This window comes from Falco rusticolus, chromosome 4 (assembly GCF_015220075.1).
Source record: "Falco rusticolus isolate bFalRus1 chromosome 4, bFalRus1.pri, whole genome shotgun sequence".
NCBI lineage: Eukaryota > Metazoa > Chordata > Aves > Falconiformes > Falconidae > Falco > Falco rusticolus.
The window spans coordinates 98730822-98749344 of NC_051190.1; the positions used below are offsets into that span (position 1 = coordinate 98730822).

The window sequence follows — 18523 nt, forward strand, 5'->3', positions numbered from 1 at the left end:
CGCGCTCCCTCAGCGGGGTGTGAGGGAGGTGTAGCACGTTACCTGCGCGGCCGCCGCCATGTCGCGGAGAGACGGCCAGGGGTGAGGCTCCGGCACCGCCGGCCGCTCCCTGCCGACTACAACTCCCGTGAGGCCGCTGGAGGTGCCTCCCCCCCCGGCGGTGGCCTGGTGCCGCGCTATGGGCGCCTGGTCGGGCCAGGCCGCGGCAGTCCCCTCAGCAGGGCGCGGGGTGGGGTGGGGTGGCGGGGGATGGCACCCTGGCGAAAATAAAGGGGGTGAAAATGGCTCTGGGGGAAAAATCGCTGCTTCCCCCTGCAGCTGCAGGATTGGGGCAGTTTTCTCTCAGGGGTGAGTGTTTCTGGTACTCTCAGGCAAGGTCACCCGTCAAGAGGTGTAACTTTTTGATATAGTACTGACTTGTTGCTTTTAGGGCAATTAAGCATGGCGGTTTTTTCTTTTTCCTTTTTTTTTGTGTTATTTTTTTTGGTTGTTGTTTGTGCATTAGTTCATCAAGCTCTCTGCACAGACAGCTGAAGTGAATGTGAAAGTCAGGAGTGATAAATCCAGTACACAGCAGATTTCCCCTTTCTGTCCTTGCCAGTTGACGAAAGGAAAATCTTCCCACAGTGAAAGACGTAGGTAAGGATTAATAAAGGCCACGTACAGTAAGAGACTGGGAGAAAGCGGGTGTGAAACTGGAACAAGAAGTCGCTTCTTAAGGCAGGGTGTGGGCGGGTAAGTGGGGCACAGGGTTCCCAGCACTCCCACACCGTCTCCCAGCACCAGGTTCCTTCTACAAGCAAGCTGTTTCCACTTTTCCTTTTCAAAATTTAACCCTTCGATAATGCATATGATTCTCTGCAAGGGCATTTCTTTCACAGCATCTGAATAAGGCTATGCTGGTTTTCCACTTGGAAGTGCTTGGAAGCTAAGTTCCTTTGCTTTTTTCTGCATTGCTTTGGTAAACAAATGATTTTAAATAACACTTGTGACCAAACAGTTTGTCATCAATTCTTTCCACAATGCTTGTGACTGTGTTAGCGTCATAAACTTCAGCTTAGGCCGCCATAGGTTCAAATCATCATATTTTCAAGACTTGAGGAAATACATGGGGTATGTAGTCACGCCATCATCCTCATTTTTTTTGTCCTCAATTTAAAGATGACTAAGTGACCTTGAGTTTTGGTGATTAGTCTTCATCTAATGTATGGGTTTGAATAGCTCAAAAGCATTTTATTGTCCTCAGAAATGCAGGTTATAGGGCTAAACATGTTGTGGGCACATAGCTTGTGAAACGCAATAGGATGTCTTACACAGTTTGGAAGCAACCTTCAGGGTGACTTCTCTTGGCACACTGCTGCATCATGGAGTACAGGCCCAGGAGCACCTGCTGAAAACAAATGTTTGCTTTCCATTGATCTGTCGACAACTGGGTATTTTCCAAAAGTAACCTCAGAGTCAGCAGTTGCAAATAATGAGAAATCAAATCCCAGATAATTTCACTGCAATGGATTATTTTTCACATATTTTTAGAAAGTCTTTGTGCAATTTTACTTTTCACGTAACCAAGTAAAATGGATTGTTCCTCCTTTTAATTAAGTAGTGACAAGCTACTTTCAGAAATATATAATTATTGATGTTAATTACTGAATTATTGCCTGTTTACGCAGACATTAATTTCTTCAGGGAAAAACATGCTGTTTCCAACTAGGTCCGTAGCTGACTCACACTTCCTTAAATTTTCTATATTTTCTCATTTCTTAACAACAAAAAAAAGTTCAAGATTTTTGCTTTTTGGAAGCTGCCTTGAAGAAACTGCTTTATCTGCTCCATTTGTGTTGCTTTTCTTTATTTTTATCCTGATAAAATTTATTAACTTACTCATAAACTATGATAAGCTGGATGGGGATTACAGTCAATTTTACTAGCCCAGGAAAGGCAATGTCAGTCATCCCAGCAAAAGGAAAGCCTTTGTTGGGAAAAATCTTTTCACTAGTTGATGGAATGTTACCTTTGCAATGGGAAATATATTCTGTAGAGGTAGCCAACTCAATCAATTTCTATTTAATATGTATTAAGGATCATTAAAGGATCATGCTGTATTCTTTAGGTTCTGTTCCATATGGCTAAAATGTAGGCCAAGATAAATATTTAAGGGCTAAAATCCACTCATGACATCAGAAGTTAAATCTAATGCTAGCTGCAGTCCTTTTAGAGTGATTCTGAAAATACAATTTGAATGTGGGTTGGTTTGGGTTTTGGTTGAGATTTTTTTGCATATTCGTGGCAGTAGGAGCCATTTCTATACTTTGCAAATAAGTTTGCAAATAAATACAGAATCCTTTAGTTTTAATTGTGATGGATAAGTGTACTCTCTTTTTATGTGGGAAGAGTTTCCACCATTCAGGCAAGCCAGTTTACATTCACACTGTCTAGCTTGTCTTTGTGACAGATGCACTCCACCTGTTTGAACTAACTGAATTTTGGTCCATGCAGATGCTCAGCAAGTAGGCCTAACCAAAGTTCATCTTATTGTGTGAGGCTGTCAGTGAGAACCTAGCACTGAACCACAAAAAAAAGGTTTGGCTGGAGACTGGGCTGATAGGTGGCCAACACTGCATTAACAGCAGAAAATCTGACTACAAATTGACCACTTTACACTATAAATACCTGCAGCCATCAGGGTCCATTGAGTTCTCCCTCCATAGCAGCTGGCTGCCCAGCAGCGATGTCGCCTTGAGTAGGGACGCCTCTCAAGGTTACCCCTTGAGGCTGAGGAATCTCTTACCTGACACCAGGTATTGATGGGTTAGTAAGTGGCATTTTTTGCAAGCGTGTAACATTTAAGGTATCTATAGTAAGCTTATGCAATTGTCTTTGTATCCCATACTAACTTTAAGTGTACTAAATAGTATTGACCACCAATCCATCTGTACTTATTTATTATTTTACATACTAAATGTACTAATTAGAACTCAAAAAACTAACTACTGGCTCAAGTCTGTCTGAGTCTCTGACTCTCACCCTGTGACCGTTGTGAAGTAAAATTACACACTGTTATTAATCAACTCATGCTGACAACACTTTGGTGCCTCATTGACTACAGCAGGACTTTGCTAAACCCTCTTAAATAACTGGGATCTATCAAAAAAACCCCAACCAGACCCAGAAAAAATGTCTCCTGTGGCTATCAGATTCTATGAATATTTGGTCTCTGAGTATGTGTCCATAGGATGCATTCTTTCTGTCTGCCTGACATCGTTACATGTGCTATGTATTTCCTTCTATTTTTTTAAAAGGTTAATTGATGTTATATAATAACTGGGGAGGGGTTTGCTTCCACTAGGCACTTGAGGTATTTTATGAGAGCAGCAAACTCCCAGTTTCCCTGGTCACCCTCAGTGGATTAACATACCATTGTAGCTAGACTGAACAACAGGCTGCTGTTCATCATCAGAGACCTTCTGTGACTGCAGGGAGAAAGCTTTGGAAGCACTTTTTGCATTTGTTTGCATTCGGTTTTGAATAGGTAGACAAATAATTGTCAATAGGTATAAAGCTGGAAGCTGGCAACGTAAAAAGAACCAGCAAAGCTCTGGAAAACCTGTAGAAGCAAACTGGGCATTTTAGACAAGGTGGCTGAAGGGCTTGGAAGAATATTCTTCTAATGTCAGGTCAGCTTCTGAGACTGACTTCCACTGAGCACATTGGGGTTAGGAGCTATCACTGCTCAGAACTGGCTGCATTTCACTCCTGTGTGCACAAAGTAGGTACCAAGATTTTGAGCTCGTTCAGTGCTGGTTCAGCTGAACCAGCAATGATGTAGGAGAGCCAGGACACAGACTCTGGACTGTGCAGTTTAAATGAACCAGTCTTTCATGTATATATAGACATGTGGCACGTGGGTAAAGAGCATACTAAGGCTTAGGTGATTAAGATCTGGTTAAGATGGCTGGAAGGGTATCACCATCAGGAAACAGAACTTGACCTCAGAAAGCAGCATTGTTTGGAGGAATGAAACAAACTCGGAAATATTTTGGATTTGGTATCTTGGCAGTTCCTGAATATGGAGAGAGTACTCCATTCCTTGCACTTTTCTTTGTCATTCTTGGTTCTTTGCTTCACTCCAGCCAGGATCTTCTGTTTTACACTGCTTTTCTGATTTAAAACTGGAAATATTTATACATTGAACATCTATAGAGCCTAAAACTTCTATCTGAAAATGCCCGTGATCTGTCATAAGGGGCTGGCTCCCTAACAAACCTTTCCCTTGCATATGGTACCTATTGAACCTTTGCAATAAAACATGCTGGTTCTCTGTGTGGCAGGGATTTCTGGTTTACATCTCCATGAATGAATCTTCCCAGGAAATGTATTCCTTGACGTTTCTACACCTACATACAATAGCAAAATGAGAACTTTTTAAGTAACGCCAATTTTTTAGCAGGCATGATCTCAACTAGTAATCACTTCTGTTATGTGTTCATTGCACAGGTCAGTGAAGGCTTTGGACATCAAAACCTAGCTTTTCAGTTTTGATTTTTGTGTTCAGTTCTCTTAGAGGACTGTGTTATTCAGGCTGAATTCTGCACTAAAACCAAACTTTTGGCACCATTTACTTGGTTTAATGTTGCTCCAGCAACAGCTCATAAAAATCAGAGTAGTATAGATTTGAAGGGATCTCTGGAAGTCTCTACTCCAAACCCCTGCTCAAAGCAGGTCAAATCAGATGAGGTTGCTCAAGGTCCAATAGAGTCTTGAGCCATCTCTCTGAGTCCCTGTTCCAGTGTTTGACTACCCTTGTGAAAAAATAAGTGCTTATTGCCTAATAGAAATATTTCATGTTCCAGCTTGTGTCCATTGCTGTGCACCTCCAGGAAGAGTCTGTCTCCATCTTCTCTGTATCCTCCAGTCAGGTAGTTGCAGACACAGTCTGCTCTCCCCTCAGCCTTCTCTTCTCAAGACCACATGAACCCAGCTCCCTCAGCCTCTCACCATCCATCATGTTCTCCAGCCCCTGACTAGCTGGAAGGCCTCTGCTGGATTCCCTCCACCACATCTATGACTTGCACGTACTGGGGAGCTCAAAACTAGACACCTGCTCCAGATGCAGCTTCACAAGTAGCCAAATAGTGGGGAAGGATCACTTCTCTGGACCTGCAGGCTACACTCTTGATAAAACAGCCCAGGCTGTGGTTGGCCACCTTTACTGTTAGTGTGCTTGCTGGCTTATGTTCAAAGACCCCTAAATCCTTTTCTGCAGAGCTCCTTCCCAGGCAGCTGACCTCCCCAGCCTGTATAGCTATTCCATCCCAGACACAAGGCTTTGCAAAGTAAAAACTGAATAATAATTGTGTTTACAAACCACAAGTTCTTTCCTGCAAGGCCAGCCTTACTGGGTTCTGTAATCTTTGACTGCTCCAACATTCTTACATGAAGAAAGTGAGAAGCAGAGAAAGACTGCTAGTGGCAGCCCTTCCCCATGGGTGATTGCTGTGAGATGGTTTCAGTGTTCTTTGTGTTTTAAATGTGGATAGGGTTCTTTATGTGAAAAAACAGACTTGAGGCTCACTTTCAACATTCAGTATGCTCAGGAGCTAGTCAGTTCATCTCGAGAGCAGCTTTATGCCAGTAAGTGAAGCACTTGTGTTTGTCCCTCCTTTATGATCATATACAACTGGTCTTCATAGGTTGTCTTTACTGGTACTTCTTAATGTCCATTCTCATTTTCACTGACGGCTAATTCTCACATTATTTTCCTTTCTAATTTTTGTGCTTCCTTTAATATTGCTTCCTGAAGAACACATAGGCATCTAATCAATAAAGCAAATATCAACCAAACCTCTCCATTTAACACATGGCATTCCTATTTAAACACTGGATGAGCAAGAGCATTTTAAACTGCTGAGTAACTATAAGGAGAAGATAAAATAGAATTTGGTTTATGATTTTAATAACACTGGTGGTATTTTCAAAATATTGAGTTATAGATGGAGGTATCCTGACTCCTAATAAAAATACTTCTGGCGATAAGCAGCGCACGCGGTGCTTTGCCCAGTGCATTGCACCTATTTATGAGTCTGATTCTTCCTCTGATTGTGAACAGAAGCAAAATTATCGTTGATTTTAGTAGGAACAGAGATCTTTCTTAAATGTGTGGATTTTAAGTTTGCTTATTTTATTTAAGACAGTTTACATTAGTGGTGGAAAGGATTAATTTGGTTACCTGCCTTACCCCTTACCAGTGAAGATTTCTCCTATTGGCAGATTATTGACTGCTATAGGCTCCCATGTACGCACAGAAGGTAGGAGCTCTGACAGGCTATGGCAGTGATGCTCAGTTTTGTGTTGACCTGCTGAAAAGACAGATAGGGAGAAGGGCTCAATCCAGCTAAGCTGCTTGTGGGAGAAGATATTGTTCATCCCACTGGGTGGTACTTAATGTGGACTTAATCAGAGCAGCAAGAGCATGTCCATTTAATTGTAACTTGCTAACAGGATTAAAGGTGCCATCCTGCATACAGGTACCCCTGGCACTGTACAACAGTTGTAGTACTGCGACCACTCAATCTGACATTGCTCCCCTCCTCCAAATACAGTGTGGTTTCCAAAAGCAATGAATTTCTCCTTTTTCACTTCATGAACTTCTTTCTTTCAGTTCTGCATTTGCTCAGACCACATAATAGTTGATTGATTGATTGAAATTAAAGATTCAAGGTCCCCTGAGCATTGTTTTACCTAGAGCAGTATGTATTTTCCAAGCATCTGGAGCTCCCAGCAGGAAAGAGATGCACAGGCTGCCCACCCCCAGACCTGCCCTGGGCATACCTTGTGGTTTTAGCAATATAGATATTTATTAACATATGTGTATAAACAAAGATGGCTACACCAATGTATTTCGTCTTGACAATAGATAAAACTCCAAGTGCCTTAGAGATCTCTGTGCCCAGTAGCAGAGTTTGGAGAGGGGGGTACTACCCATGGCAGAGGAGAAGTACTTTGGGACTACTTAAATAGACTGGACATAAAGCTGTCTGTGGGACTGCTCAGGGTACATGTGATGGTGCTGAGCACATTGCCCAATATCATTGCAAGGTGCTATCTATTGCCTCTGAAGGCCATGGTGATCAGGGGAGGTCCCTGATAATTTGAAAATGGCAAAGGTCATGCCCGTTTTCGAAAAAGGCAAAGACAATCCAGGGAACTATAGGCTGGTCAGTCTCACCCCTGTGCCCTGGAAGATGGTGGAGCAAACCCTCCTGGAAGTCATTACCAGACAGATGCAAGACAAAAATATTTGGGAACAGCCAACACAGATTTACTGAGAAGACTGTCTTCTACAATGAGACAACTGGTTCTGGAGATGAAGAGAAAGCTGTGCATGCCATTTACCTTGACCTTTTTACAAAGTCCCCCACAGCATCCTTGTAGCCAGACTGGGGAGATACAGACTGGATGGGTGGACTACAAAGTGAATGAAAAACTGACTGAACCATCAGGCTCAAAGGGTAGTGGTCAACAGTTTCAAGTCTTGATGAGTGGCTGGTTATGAGTGGCGCGCTTTGGGGTGTCAATACTGAGGCTGATGATACTGTTTAACATCTTCATTATCAACCTGGATGATGGGACAGGGTGCAGCTTCAGCAAGTTTATGGATGAAAACCAGATAAGAGGGAGCAGCTGATATACACTGAGTTGTAGGGCTGCCGTACAAGGAGATGGCAGCAAGCTTAAAGCATGAGCTGACAGGACCCCTGGAAATTCAGCAAGGACAAACGCAAAGTCCTGCAACTGGGATTGCCTAACCCCCTGCAAGAGCATGGGCCTGGCTGGAAGTCAGCTTTCTGGAAAAGGTCTAGGAGTCTGAGTGGACAACAAGTTCCGCACGACTCACTCATGTGCCCTTGCAGCAGTGAAGACTAGCTGCATATGGGCTTGCATTGCCATCAGGTTGAGGGAAACCTTTATCCCCTCTACCTGATGTTCATGTGGTCACATCTGCAGTACCATATCCAGTTTCAGGGGGGCCAGTACAAGAGAGAGACTGATTGACTGAAGTGAGCCCAGTGGGGGACCACCAAGATGGTAAAGGAGTTGGAGTACATGACATAGGAGGAGACTAGATTGGCTGGGGTTTGTTTAGCCCCAGGGAAAAACAAGGCTTAGGGGAGATATAATGGTTCTTTTCCATTATATAATGTGAGGACATAACCAAGGCAAGGAAAAGGTAGCATCATCAGGTTGCAGCAAGAGAGATTTGTTCATGTAGAAAGAAAAAAATCCACCATGAGAGTTGTTAAGCATTGGAACAGGGACTCAGAGGAGTTATGCAGTCAGTCCCTGTTCTTGTTTCAGAGTTTGACCAGACAAGGCCCTGAGCAACTTTATCTAACTGGAAAGACAGAACTGCTGTGAGCAGGGTGGAGGAGATGACCTTCAAAAATCTCTTCCAAACTAATCGATGAAAATTCACAATTGCTTCTTTAATTGAATATACTTTAACTTTAATAGGTGCTTATCAAAGGTGGAGAACAATAGTCACAGTGTAGTATTCCACTGAATTTCTGAATGTTTATTAGTACCACTTCAGTATATCAGAAGGGGAAGCGTCCACATTCTGAGTTACCTTGGTTATAGTAGGCAGCAGTACAATTGGGTAATAGTAAGCATTCCCTTTACATGCTCAGATATACTGTAACAAAATATGCTTAAGCTACAAACAGGTTTAAATAACTTGTTAAAAACTGGGCAGAGAAGAATCATTTCATTGTCTCATGCTTCCGTTATACTTCTTTACCTTTTTTAGATATCTAAATCTGAAATGTATTGACAGTAAAGATTTCAGGATAGTGTAGCTCTAGGACAATGACTTGAATGACGGTTTGTTGAAATGATGCAGGTGCATGAGACCTTGACTCACCATCACAGCATTTTCTTCTTGTAGAGCTTTGCTGTTGCCTGTGAAGTAGTTCTGGCTTACCAGAACAGAATTTGGACTAATTTGTCCTTCAGTAGGTTGTCTGTTCGTAATTGACAGTATTGAGTCCCCAGTCCAAAGTCTCTTGAAGAACATAGAAGCAACCATGTTAATTTCAAATGTCTCTTATCAGGAGACAAGAGCCAAAGGCTGGTCTCTACCACAACCAGACAAATGACAACTTCTGCCTTTCCATGGTTTGTCTGAACACAGGTGAGTTCCTTGTGGGATTAATGAGTAATCTTTTTCATTTTTTAAGTTTTAGGCAATAACTGTAGTAATGGGAGACCAGCACTGACTTGTTCAGAAAGGTGCATCTGATGATAAGGGACAAGATATGATTACCTTATTCTGGCAGCTAAACTGAAGCACAAACTAGAAACTATGTGCAAGCTCTAGGAAGACTATTTGGATATGTGTCGTACATTTTGCCCCATTCTTACGCTTTTCCTGCTTCTGGATACGATCAGAAATAGGATATTGTACTATGGGCATGTCTGAGTTTCTGCTTTATATAAACTGTACAGCAGCTGAGAAGAATCTGTTGTCTGCTCCAACTGATCTTTGGAGATCAAATGAAATAGCACGAAAACAACACAGAGACATTTTAAGATGGCTGCCCCAAAAGCCAAAATGTTGCTTAGAACCTTGCCAAGCCATTGATTGGTGCCACTGCAAAGCTACCTTGGCTTTCTATACAAAGGCTATGAAGTAATATATTCTGGTTTCTTGAAGCTTTGTTATTCATCTATACGGGAGTACACACTACATGTTACACTGCCTGAAGAAAAAAAAAACCAAACACAAAACCACCGAGCTATCAAGAAGGGTATCAGTTTCTGTGAGAAAAAAAGCCACAGGGTTTGATTGGTATAATCAGAATGTTAATGGTTTTGTTGCAAAAATGCATGCTGTTGAATTCAGTTCCCTCAGCTTGCTTTTAGTTGGAAATCATGTTTTAGTAGTCGTGTAAAAACACCTATGCACTTAACAGAACTAGTCCTCTTAGCAACATTTCCAAAGCTAGCTTCGTGCAGATGTTTCCATTTTACTTCCCATCTGCCCATGGAGATGAGATGCATGCATGAAATGGAAGATTTCCATGTGGCCAGGCAGCTGGTTAGATCAGACACTCACACACATCAAAGATATGAGTGTATCTGGTATTTAGAGAGATGTGAAGAACATCAAAACCAAATGCATGGCTAGTTTTGATGATCAGGTTTTAAGCACAATATGTGAAAAGTTGTGAAGCAGCAAGCATTGAAGTATATAGGCTAAACCCTGCTGCTCTGGCTTCCTAAAACCAATTTTAAAAGGCCAAACATGAATTTTAGTTTTATCCTGATATTAAAAAAACATTTTGTTCTTGTGCCGTAACTTTTTTAGAAACTTTAATTCTTCTCAGCACCGTGGCAAAGGGAGAAAAGGAGGGAGAGAGCATTTACAGGCAAATATGCTCCTGTGCTGCTCAGTAGATGGGCTGCTGATCCACTGCAACCACCTGAAGGGATATTTAGAGACTGGAAGGTGCTTGTGGCAGGAGCAGTAACAGGAGGAAAAATAATGTCCTAGTGAAGTATCTGCTTAACAGCTTGCATTCCTTCTAGGGCTCTCCCAAATTTTCATTTCAGACCCAAAAGACTACATTTACACTAGGCTAGTTTTACATATATCATTATCTACCAACAGATAAAAGAACATATGCACCGAGAACTTCAGAGACTCAGGTCTTGTAGCTATTGTCAGGCCAGTTAATCCTGAGAGCCCCAAAAAGAGAAAACCAATGAGTTCAGCACTGATAAACACTGTAAAGCATTAAAAGCTACAGAAATACATATGTGTCTATTGCTATATACAATCCAAGCATTTTAAGTCAGGCCAGAAAGCAACATGTAATAACATTGATGTTAAAACCTGGTGGTTTAGCTTCCAAAGGAAAAAGAAATACTCTTACTGCTTTTAAGAAGAAACTATAAATGAGAGAAAATCCATCTCACTGTGCAAAAAATCGTGAAGATGAGACTTACAGGCCAATGACATAATTTCTCAGTATTCTCAGCTTCCATCCCACTGCAAATACATTTTTTAAATTATTTTCCATACATAGCATGTTTGCAAAGAGTAAATTTGTGTATCTTTCTCAGGGAAGTGCCTCTAAGAACTAGAGGCTATCCATGGCATTTAAAATCTGAAAGTTCATCCAGGATTAGTGCTGATAGTTAAGTCTCACTTCAGTAGCTGGACGCATCTTCACAGTGGAATCTGCCTTGAAAGGAGATCCTGGGGCTGGAGACTTGACCATTGCCCCAGGGTAAATACTGACTGCATAAACGTAGCAAATGACTCTTGAACTTGACTCCAACAAATACATAGAACAGAGGGTTGAGGCAGCAGTGAGAGAAAGCAATTTTACGGCTGATGTGAAAGGCAAGGTTCGAGTCTCTTGCATACTGACAGGTAGGTGCTGGAAAAGTAAGCAGAAAGCTGAGGATGTTGTAAGGTGCCCAGCTCAGGAAAAAAGCCACCACAATAACAAGGATGAGTTTCACAGTTCTGTGCTTTCTGCGAGATCTTGCTCTGAGCAGGATTATCAATATTTTAAAGTAACAGAATACAATAACCCCAAAAGAAAACAGGAAGAGTACATTTCTCTGATAAATGTCCATCTTCTTCCATTTCCAGTCAGCATAATCACAGATCTTGATCCCGTCCAAGTTTTCTTGCACCGTGGTGTGAATTATCTCAGGAACCACGATTAATATGCTACCAGTCCAACCAACCAAGCTCACCAGAAAACCGCAGCGCTGCGTCTGGGGTCTCAAAGTTGAAAGTGGGTTCACTACGGACCGGTACCGCAGGATAGTCATAAGAGTCAAAAAGAAAACACCACTGTAGTAGCTGATGGAGAAGATAGCATTCACTGCTTTGCAAAGGAACTCACCAAAGATCCATCCAAAGGACTGGTCCACTGCCCAGAAAGGCAGCATGCAGGAGAAGACTAGATCAGAGACACAGAGATTTATGATGAAGACATTTGTTAAAGATGTAAGGTTTTCATATTTGAATAGGATCCATAACACTAGAGTGTTTCCTAGCAGGCTGAGCAAAAATATCAGAGTGTACAGGACAGTAGTGAGATGGGTGTAAAATACAAAATAGTCACCCATTTCACAGACGTTGCTTTCATTAAAAGAGTATTCATATGAGTAGTTATTGTCTGAATCAGGTGAATAATGTTCTCCATCCATTTGTCTTTGCAAACCTCGTGCGGTTCTCCAGCAGCTACTTCAAAGAACTGCAACAATCAAACAAAAATTTTTGTGGAAATCAACCCAGTAGCTAAACTCCTGCTGTGGAGACTTCTGTTTTAAGAGACAAAAAGAAGTACTGAAACTACTTTATTTGTCCTGGTTTTGGGAGAGAAAGGAGTCATTTCTTCTTACACTAAAGCATAAACAGGTAGATACTAAAGCTTTACTCTCAAAGCAACGTCAAGATCTTACATACTTAAGAAGACAGAAACTAAGATGTTTCTAAACCAATATGGTTGGTGACAACTGCTAATTATTAAGCTTATAGTACGTGAAGGTTGAAGGTGCATTCTTTTTTAATGTAAGTATCTTGGGTGCCAAGACTTTCAAAACTGCTACTATTTTAAAAGTTTTCTGGAATGGTATCAAATTCCTAAACACTTTACCATATAAATGATTCTTTGTCACTGAGGTTCAGCTCTGCATAAACTTAAAAAGCTGAGCAGTACCAGTATCAACAAGTGTAAGCAATAAGAATGGAAAAAAATGTGTTTCTTACAGATTTTTGTCTTGAGGCTGGTTGGTGTCTAAAAAATCTCCAAGCTGTGGTGGAAGCATCGTCATGTTGGGCGCTCGGTGCCTCTCTGTGGCCTGCTGATGCTTGGGGGTTTGACATCACACACCCCTTTTCCAGGGGGTGCTGCTCTCTGCCTGCCTGCCTTCCTGCAGGTAGGAATTTAATCCCAGCTGGATGGTTCGTTAAAATTGGCCAACAGTATCAAAAGTTACTAGGGCTTGGAAGCTGACATTAAATCAAGTGAAAATACATGGTCACAGTAGCCTCATTTCTTTATGAAATTAAGCTAGAAAACAGGTATAGAAAAACCAGTAATGGCTCCAACCAGTGGTTCAAAGTGGAAATTAACGTTGTCTTGGATGAAGGTTTACCTGCAGCACCATGTTTGGATCCTGATTTGCCTGAAGCCAGTAAGAGACCTGCCACTGATTTCTTTGGAAATACAGTTGCAAGAAAGGAACTCCATGACTGAGGCCAAAACTGTGCTGGTGACATTTTTCTTTTTTTTTTTTTTTTTTTTTTTTTTTAATTAATGAGGACAGAACCTGCCTGCTACAGCCAGGAAGACACACTGCCTTTGGAGAACAGGAGGGTTATGTCTACACCCAGAAAGCAGAAAGTGTGCCCAGGAGTGCTGCTGGCTGCCAGCATTTAATACCATCCACGGGATTAGGTAGTTCAGGTCAACCAAAGCATGGCACAGGCAGCACAGGCCGGGGACCATCTACCCATTGGGATGTGGTTTTGGAGGTGAGGGATGAGTGGGATTCGGTATTGTGACAGCAAGTGGCCCTGGCTCGTTTATCACCAGTCACAGTCCTAACTGGGAATTGTGTTTGACTGTACCATGCTGCCATCTTCAGTCATGCAGGCCACATCGCTGCCGAGGCAGTCATCCTCTCTGGTTTTGCTTAACGGTACAGATGACACTTAAGCAGTACATGGGTTAGATTGGGGTCTTGACCACCATCGTGTCCTGTTTCAGCTCAGGCCGGAGGTATGACTCCTCCCTAGTAGCTGTCCTAAGGGAGCAGAGGAGCCTCTTTGCAAAGAGTGAAGGTTCTCCATGGATGAGGTGACAGTGCTGACTGCTGTCTTCACCACTTATGCTCTCCTCCCATGCTGGCCACCCAGTGCCAGCAAGCCCCGAGGCAGGACTGCCCACCCGCCAGGAGCTCCACAGCCAGCAGGGCTGCTGTTGGGCTGCTCCTCACCTCTGCCACAACTGCTGCTGCCGGCCCCTGACACAGGGACCTTTTCACAAAGACCTCAGCCCCCATCCCTGCCTCTGCCTGGGAACTATTCTGACCGACACACATCCTGTCCCTCATCACCCCATGTCAGTCTGTCCTTCATACCGCTGCAGAAGAGCAACCAGTGGTTAGAGACCTGGGTATCCACTGCAGAGTGCTGCTTACCCTCCTGCTCACTGTCAGGAGCTGAGCAACACTTGTGAGGCAGAAAGCGCCATTTTGCAAACATATTTTGAGATTATGTCAGATGATGGTTAAGTGCCAAATTAAAAAAGGATGTGAGCCCACCTATTTTCTTCATAGGTCAGGTGATAAGAGGTGATAAATTGTTTTACAGTCCAAACAGTCTCTGTTTTTCTGTGTCCATCATCCTTACAAGCACTGATGCTGAGTATGCAGGCAGTCACATCAGGCAGGTGCATAGCTGAGATAGGAAACCCTGCCAGGAACTTGTGCTGTTTCCACCTCCACATATTTGTGTGCATGCATCTTACCCATCTGACTCGGAAGGCTCTGTCTTGTACTGTGGCAGGAGCCAGCAGAATTGTTGCCTGGGGCCAGGTGTCTTCCCTCTGATTTTGTGCTCAGCGGATCCAGAGAAAGTAGAAGAATGCTTCTGTGGAGCAGCATGCTCTTGGTTGCTTCTTAGTCCTGCAAGTTACCTTTTGGCTAATGCTCCCGTTCGCAAAACAAGTTCATTTTTCTGTCTTGGATTTCCCCCTTGGTGTTCCTGCCAAAGCCATAAATCTAGACAGTGGGCATTTAAGCAGCCAGAAAAAGACACTGTTAGCAGGCAGATGAACTTGAGGGCCACTGACATGCCTGTGCAAAGCTACACAGCAAGGTGTAGTCGCCGCTGCCAAAAGCTCCCACCTTGGCATGCAGGGAGCCTGGGGCAGGCTGAGGTGCACTGCAGCATCCACCACCACATTCAGCTCCTCAGTTTTCAAGCACCCATTGACTCCCAGGTGCCTTGTCCTCGCCAGGCCACATTGTCTCCCCAGTTCTCTCTTGGAGACATGGTAATGCCTCTGCTCACCTCAGCTGTTGCTCTTCTTCCCTCAGCCATTGCACCTTTCCCGGGATGGTGTCCTCAGCATTCCTCCTGTCTCCTGCCCTCTGAAGAATCTGAAATTGTGCAATCTGGCTCCTCCTCTCCTGTTTGCTGCAGGGTGCAGCTGTTGCACCACTGTTCACACTGACTGCAGGCTGCCTGGCGCATGGTACCTCTGCACTGTGCTTCCAGTGCAGATGAGACCTCGATGAAGGATCTCACTGCTGACCTGCCCTCGGAGGTGGCTTATCATTCTCAGGGTAACAGAGGTTTGCACTGCGTGCTCAGTTATAACCAATCTATGCAAGGCAGCATGCTATGCCATGTCGCCTGGTGCTGGCTCCATGTAATTGCAGATGGAGGTTCCAGCCTACAAAGCATCAGACCTCCTGGATCAGGACTAAGTATGTGCTTTGATGCTGTGTTTATACCCGCTGGGAAGCCCTCCATCAGGTCAGTGATGGTAAGGAGTGCCTTGTGGGAAGCTAAGGCACTTGGATCTTCTCCTTTTGCTTCCAATTCAGTAAAAAACTCCTGGAATCAAAACCTGTATTTTTGATGTATTGTATTTTATCTCCCCTCTTTCTACTCTATAAATAAGAAGTGCTGTGCATGGATTTTCAGTTAAGACATGTGCAAAGGAGATGAAAAATGGATGTGATTGAATGAACAGGCTAAGAACATGTTAGTGTCACACATGAAATATGAATCATGCAACTGTCTTCAGTATATATATAATGGTACAAGTGAGAGCAGAAGTTGGCTGAAGAATGGAAATTACCTGAATTTCTGTTGTCAGGACAAATAGGAACAGAGGAAAACCAGAACCTACAGTTTAAAGTCATCCTTGCCCTTGTGAAGAGCACTTAGCAACGTTCAACATCCATTTGACTTTTGGCCAGAAATAACTGCTTTTCCAGAACCTGTCATTTTCTAGCAGTGCTGTTCTTTGCCTTGGAGCATCATGGAAAAAGGATTATTTTTCTTTGAACATTCAGCTAGATGTCCTCTGTCAGTTGGAGATACATATTGTTCACCAGTTTATTTCTTTTTTAAACTGAGCATTTGGAAGAGTGGCTGGGAGGAGCTGTCTGTTGCCTTTAAGGTCAGCGGAGGGAGAGAGAGGCACTGGCAGGAGCTGTGTCACCCTTCACTGGGTGTTATACGAGCCTCCTCCCCAGGCAGAGGCAGCTGAGACAACTCCCTTTAAGAAGATTCCTGGCATTTACACAGGCAAACTGAGGTTAAGCGCATCTTAATTGGAAAGGACCAGGAAATATAGTAGAGAGAAGGCCCCTACCACGAGGCATGCGCTGATGGCAGCTACCGTGAAAACATTTTTAACTCACTTTATTCAAATTCCTGCAGAGCCTCTGGCCTTCACAGCTTGTTCTCCAGGATTCTCAGTGAAGGAAAAGAAAAAAAGCTAGCTGGCTTTGCAGCCTGGTTTGCACTTTAGCTACCCAAGCAGCAAAGGTTGAGTCAGATAATAAACTTCTGTTGCCCTAAACTGCGATTTATCTGGTAGCTGCTTCCTTAACTGATCTCTTGTTCCAATTTGGGATAGGCAGAAAAATTCTGAATATGACTGTTGTGGGCAGGAAGGAGTTTTAGTTTTTCAAACAGGTTTATGGAGCAGCCTTTTTTATTTAAAGGAAGTTAAACCACATTAAATAATGTTTCTTCTACCCTAACTATGACTGGTATCAGTCTCAGACCACACCCTTGGAGTCACATGTAGGAGATGGACAGCAAAGTTCTGGAAGTAATGGTCAGGATGTAGACTTGGCCCAAAGCACAAACGTGCTCTGGACAGTGTGGTCTGTGCTGGTGGGTGAAACAACTTTTTGTCAGCCTTAGAGGAGTTTTGCACATGGTAACAAACTCTTTCAGGACACAGGTAAACCAAAAAGTCAGTAGGACTTCCCTTGCCCAATTCAGTTTTGCAGATCCCCAAGAAGCCCAGCTCCTCAAGAAAACTCTTATCCTATTTTTAAAGCAAATCCTGCACTCGAGTTGGGGTCATTTTCTGAGACCAGTGCTTCACCTGTGCCCCATGAGTTTCACAAGGCAGATTTGCACATGCAGTTAGCCCAGCTCCTTGATGGTCTCCTGTTCCCCCGGAGCTCAGCCCCTCAGTCCTGCATTGCTAAAGCAGCAGCCCTCCTCCTCATCCGAAGTCACCATGGGGGTAAAATTAGCAGCCAAGTCTGTTTTTACACTGAGGAAGAGGTTATGGTGTCCTCTTCTCTCCAGCTTCTCCTTTCCCAAGAGCTGCACACACACCCTCTGGGCCCCTTATCACAGTTTCACTGTAGCTTCCTCTGTTCCAGAGAGGGGGTTTTTTGGAAAAAAAAAATTAAAAAATCTGCCATTTATGCTTTGCTTTTGAACCAGCTGCTGCCTTCACTTCCATCCCAAACCATACCTCTGCATCATGGGAATATGGTCTGCGGGACCATGGTGCATGATGATGAAACCATGACTCGATGCCTGTTTCATTGGTAGGTTTTATTGGCACTAAGACTGGTTGGAAAGGATGCGATGCCGGCAGCTGGGCAGCAGCTGTCCAACAGAGTGCTCAGGCAGGAGCAACCTTGGCCAAAGGGATTTGCGTGGAAGTGGAGATGGTTGGTATCCAGCCTGTGGTTGCCCACAACAGGCTTTGAGCCAGTGTGGTTGCAGCTGTGGGTATTCCCCATGCTCCTCGAGGGCAAGGGGAAGGAGCAATCCAGCCCCTTAATTTGGCTGGCTGGTGCAAAGGAGGACATTGCTCCCTGCTTGCAGCTGGGCAGAGTTTGGCCATGGCTTTCCTGGTAGCTCATGAAAGGACGGGATGAGCAAGTGAGCGCCCCAGGGATGAGAAGAAATAGTCCTTCTGGTAATAACTGGCTGGGAGGAAACAGCAAACTGGAGCTTTCTGGGGTTTTCTGAGTGGGGAAATTGTCAGTTTGTTTCCATGATGTAGACAAGTGAGACTTCAAGCGTGTTTTTTCGCAAACGAAGAGACTGCATTGATCTCCGTGTCTGACAAGTAATTCTGATTTGTCTTAATAGCAATACTCCTACCCGGCACCAGACACTAGCACATTTCTCGCAGGCCAGACAGCAGTGACATGACACATCACTTTCCCCATCTGCTGCATAGAGAATATAAATGCTCCATTATTCGGCCGTGAAAAGAGCGTCACTTTGGTTCTTAGTAGCTGGGTTTGTTGGCAGTTGAAACCAAGAAAATCCACTTCTTATTTGTATTACTAAAGCAGAACACATCTGCAGGTTTACGCTGCCAACAAAATACTGCCACACACACACACGCCTTGTCTCTCTGTGTGTAGCTGTACACATATCCTCCCAGTGATATACTGCAAGATGTCATTGTAATTAAAAAAGAACTCGCCAGACACT

The 18523-nt window shown here is 43.6% G+C and overlaps 3 protein-coding genes across 6 annotated transcripts in view; 1 reads left to right on the plus strand and 2 right to left on the minus strand.

The window, feature by feature from the left end:
- FYCO1 (FYVE and coiled-coil domain autophagy adaptor 1) overlaps positions 1-143 on the minus strand; it is a 52953-nt gene extending 52810 nt beyond the window's left edge. The window contains exon 1 of one of the 2 annotated variants that reach the window (XM_037385522.1): positions 43-143. The gene's annotated coding sequence lies outside the window, so the exon portion shown is untranslated. The remainder of the gene's footprint in view (positions 1-42) is intronic. The other variant, XM_037385527.1, reaches the window with a different exon arrangement.
- Positions 1-18523, plus strand: part of LOC119147057 (C-C chemokine receptor type 8-like) — a 49049-nt gene that overhangs the window by 944 nt on the left and 29582 nt on the right. For 2 of the 3 annotated variants that reach the window (XM_037385534.1, XM_037385532.1), the window contains exon 2: positions 506-639. The gene's annotated coding sequence lies outside the window, so the exon portion shown is untranslated. Of the gene's footprint in view, positions 1-261; positions 349-505; positions 640-18523 lie in introns of those variants that run through there. The other variant, XM_037385535.1, reaches the window with a different exon arrangement.
- On the minus strand, positions 9184-15116 carry XCR1 (X-C motif chemokine receptor 1). The gene has a single exon (XM_037385538.1). The coding sequence runs from the start codon at positions 12226-12228 to the stop codon at positions 11212-11214; it is 1017 nt and encodes a 338-aa protein (XP_037241435.1). The 5' UTR covers positions 12229-15116; the 3' UTR covers positions 9184-11211.

What these genes read in the sequence shown, in the direction of transcription:
- XCR1 (XM_037385538.1), bottom strand. Translation starts at nt 12,228, where the DNA reads ATGGATGGAGAACATTATTCACCTGATTCAGACAATAACTACTCATAT.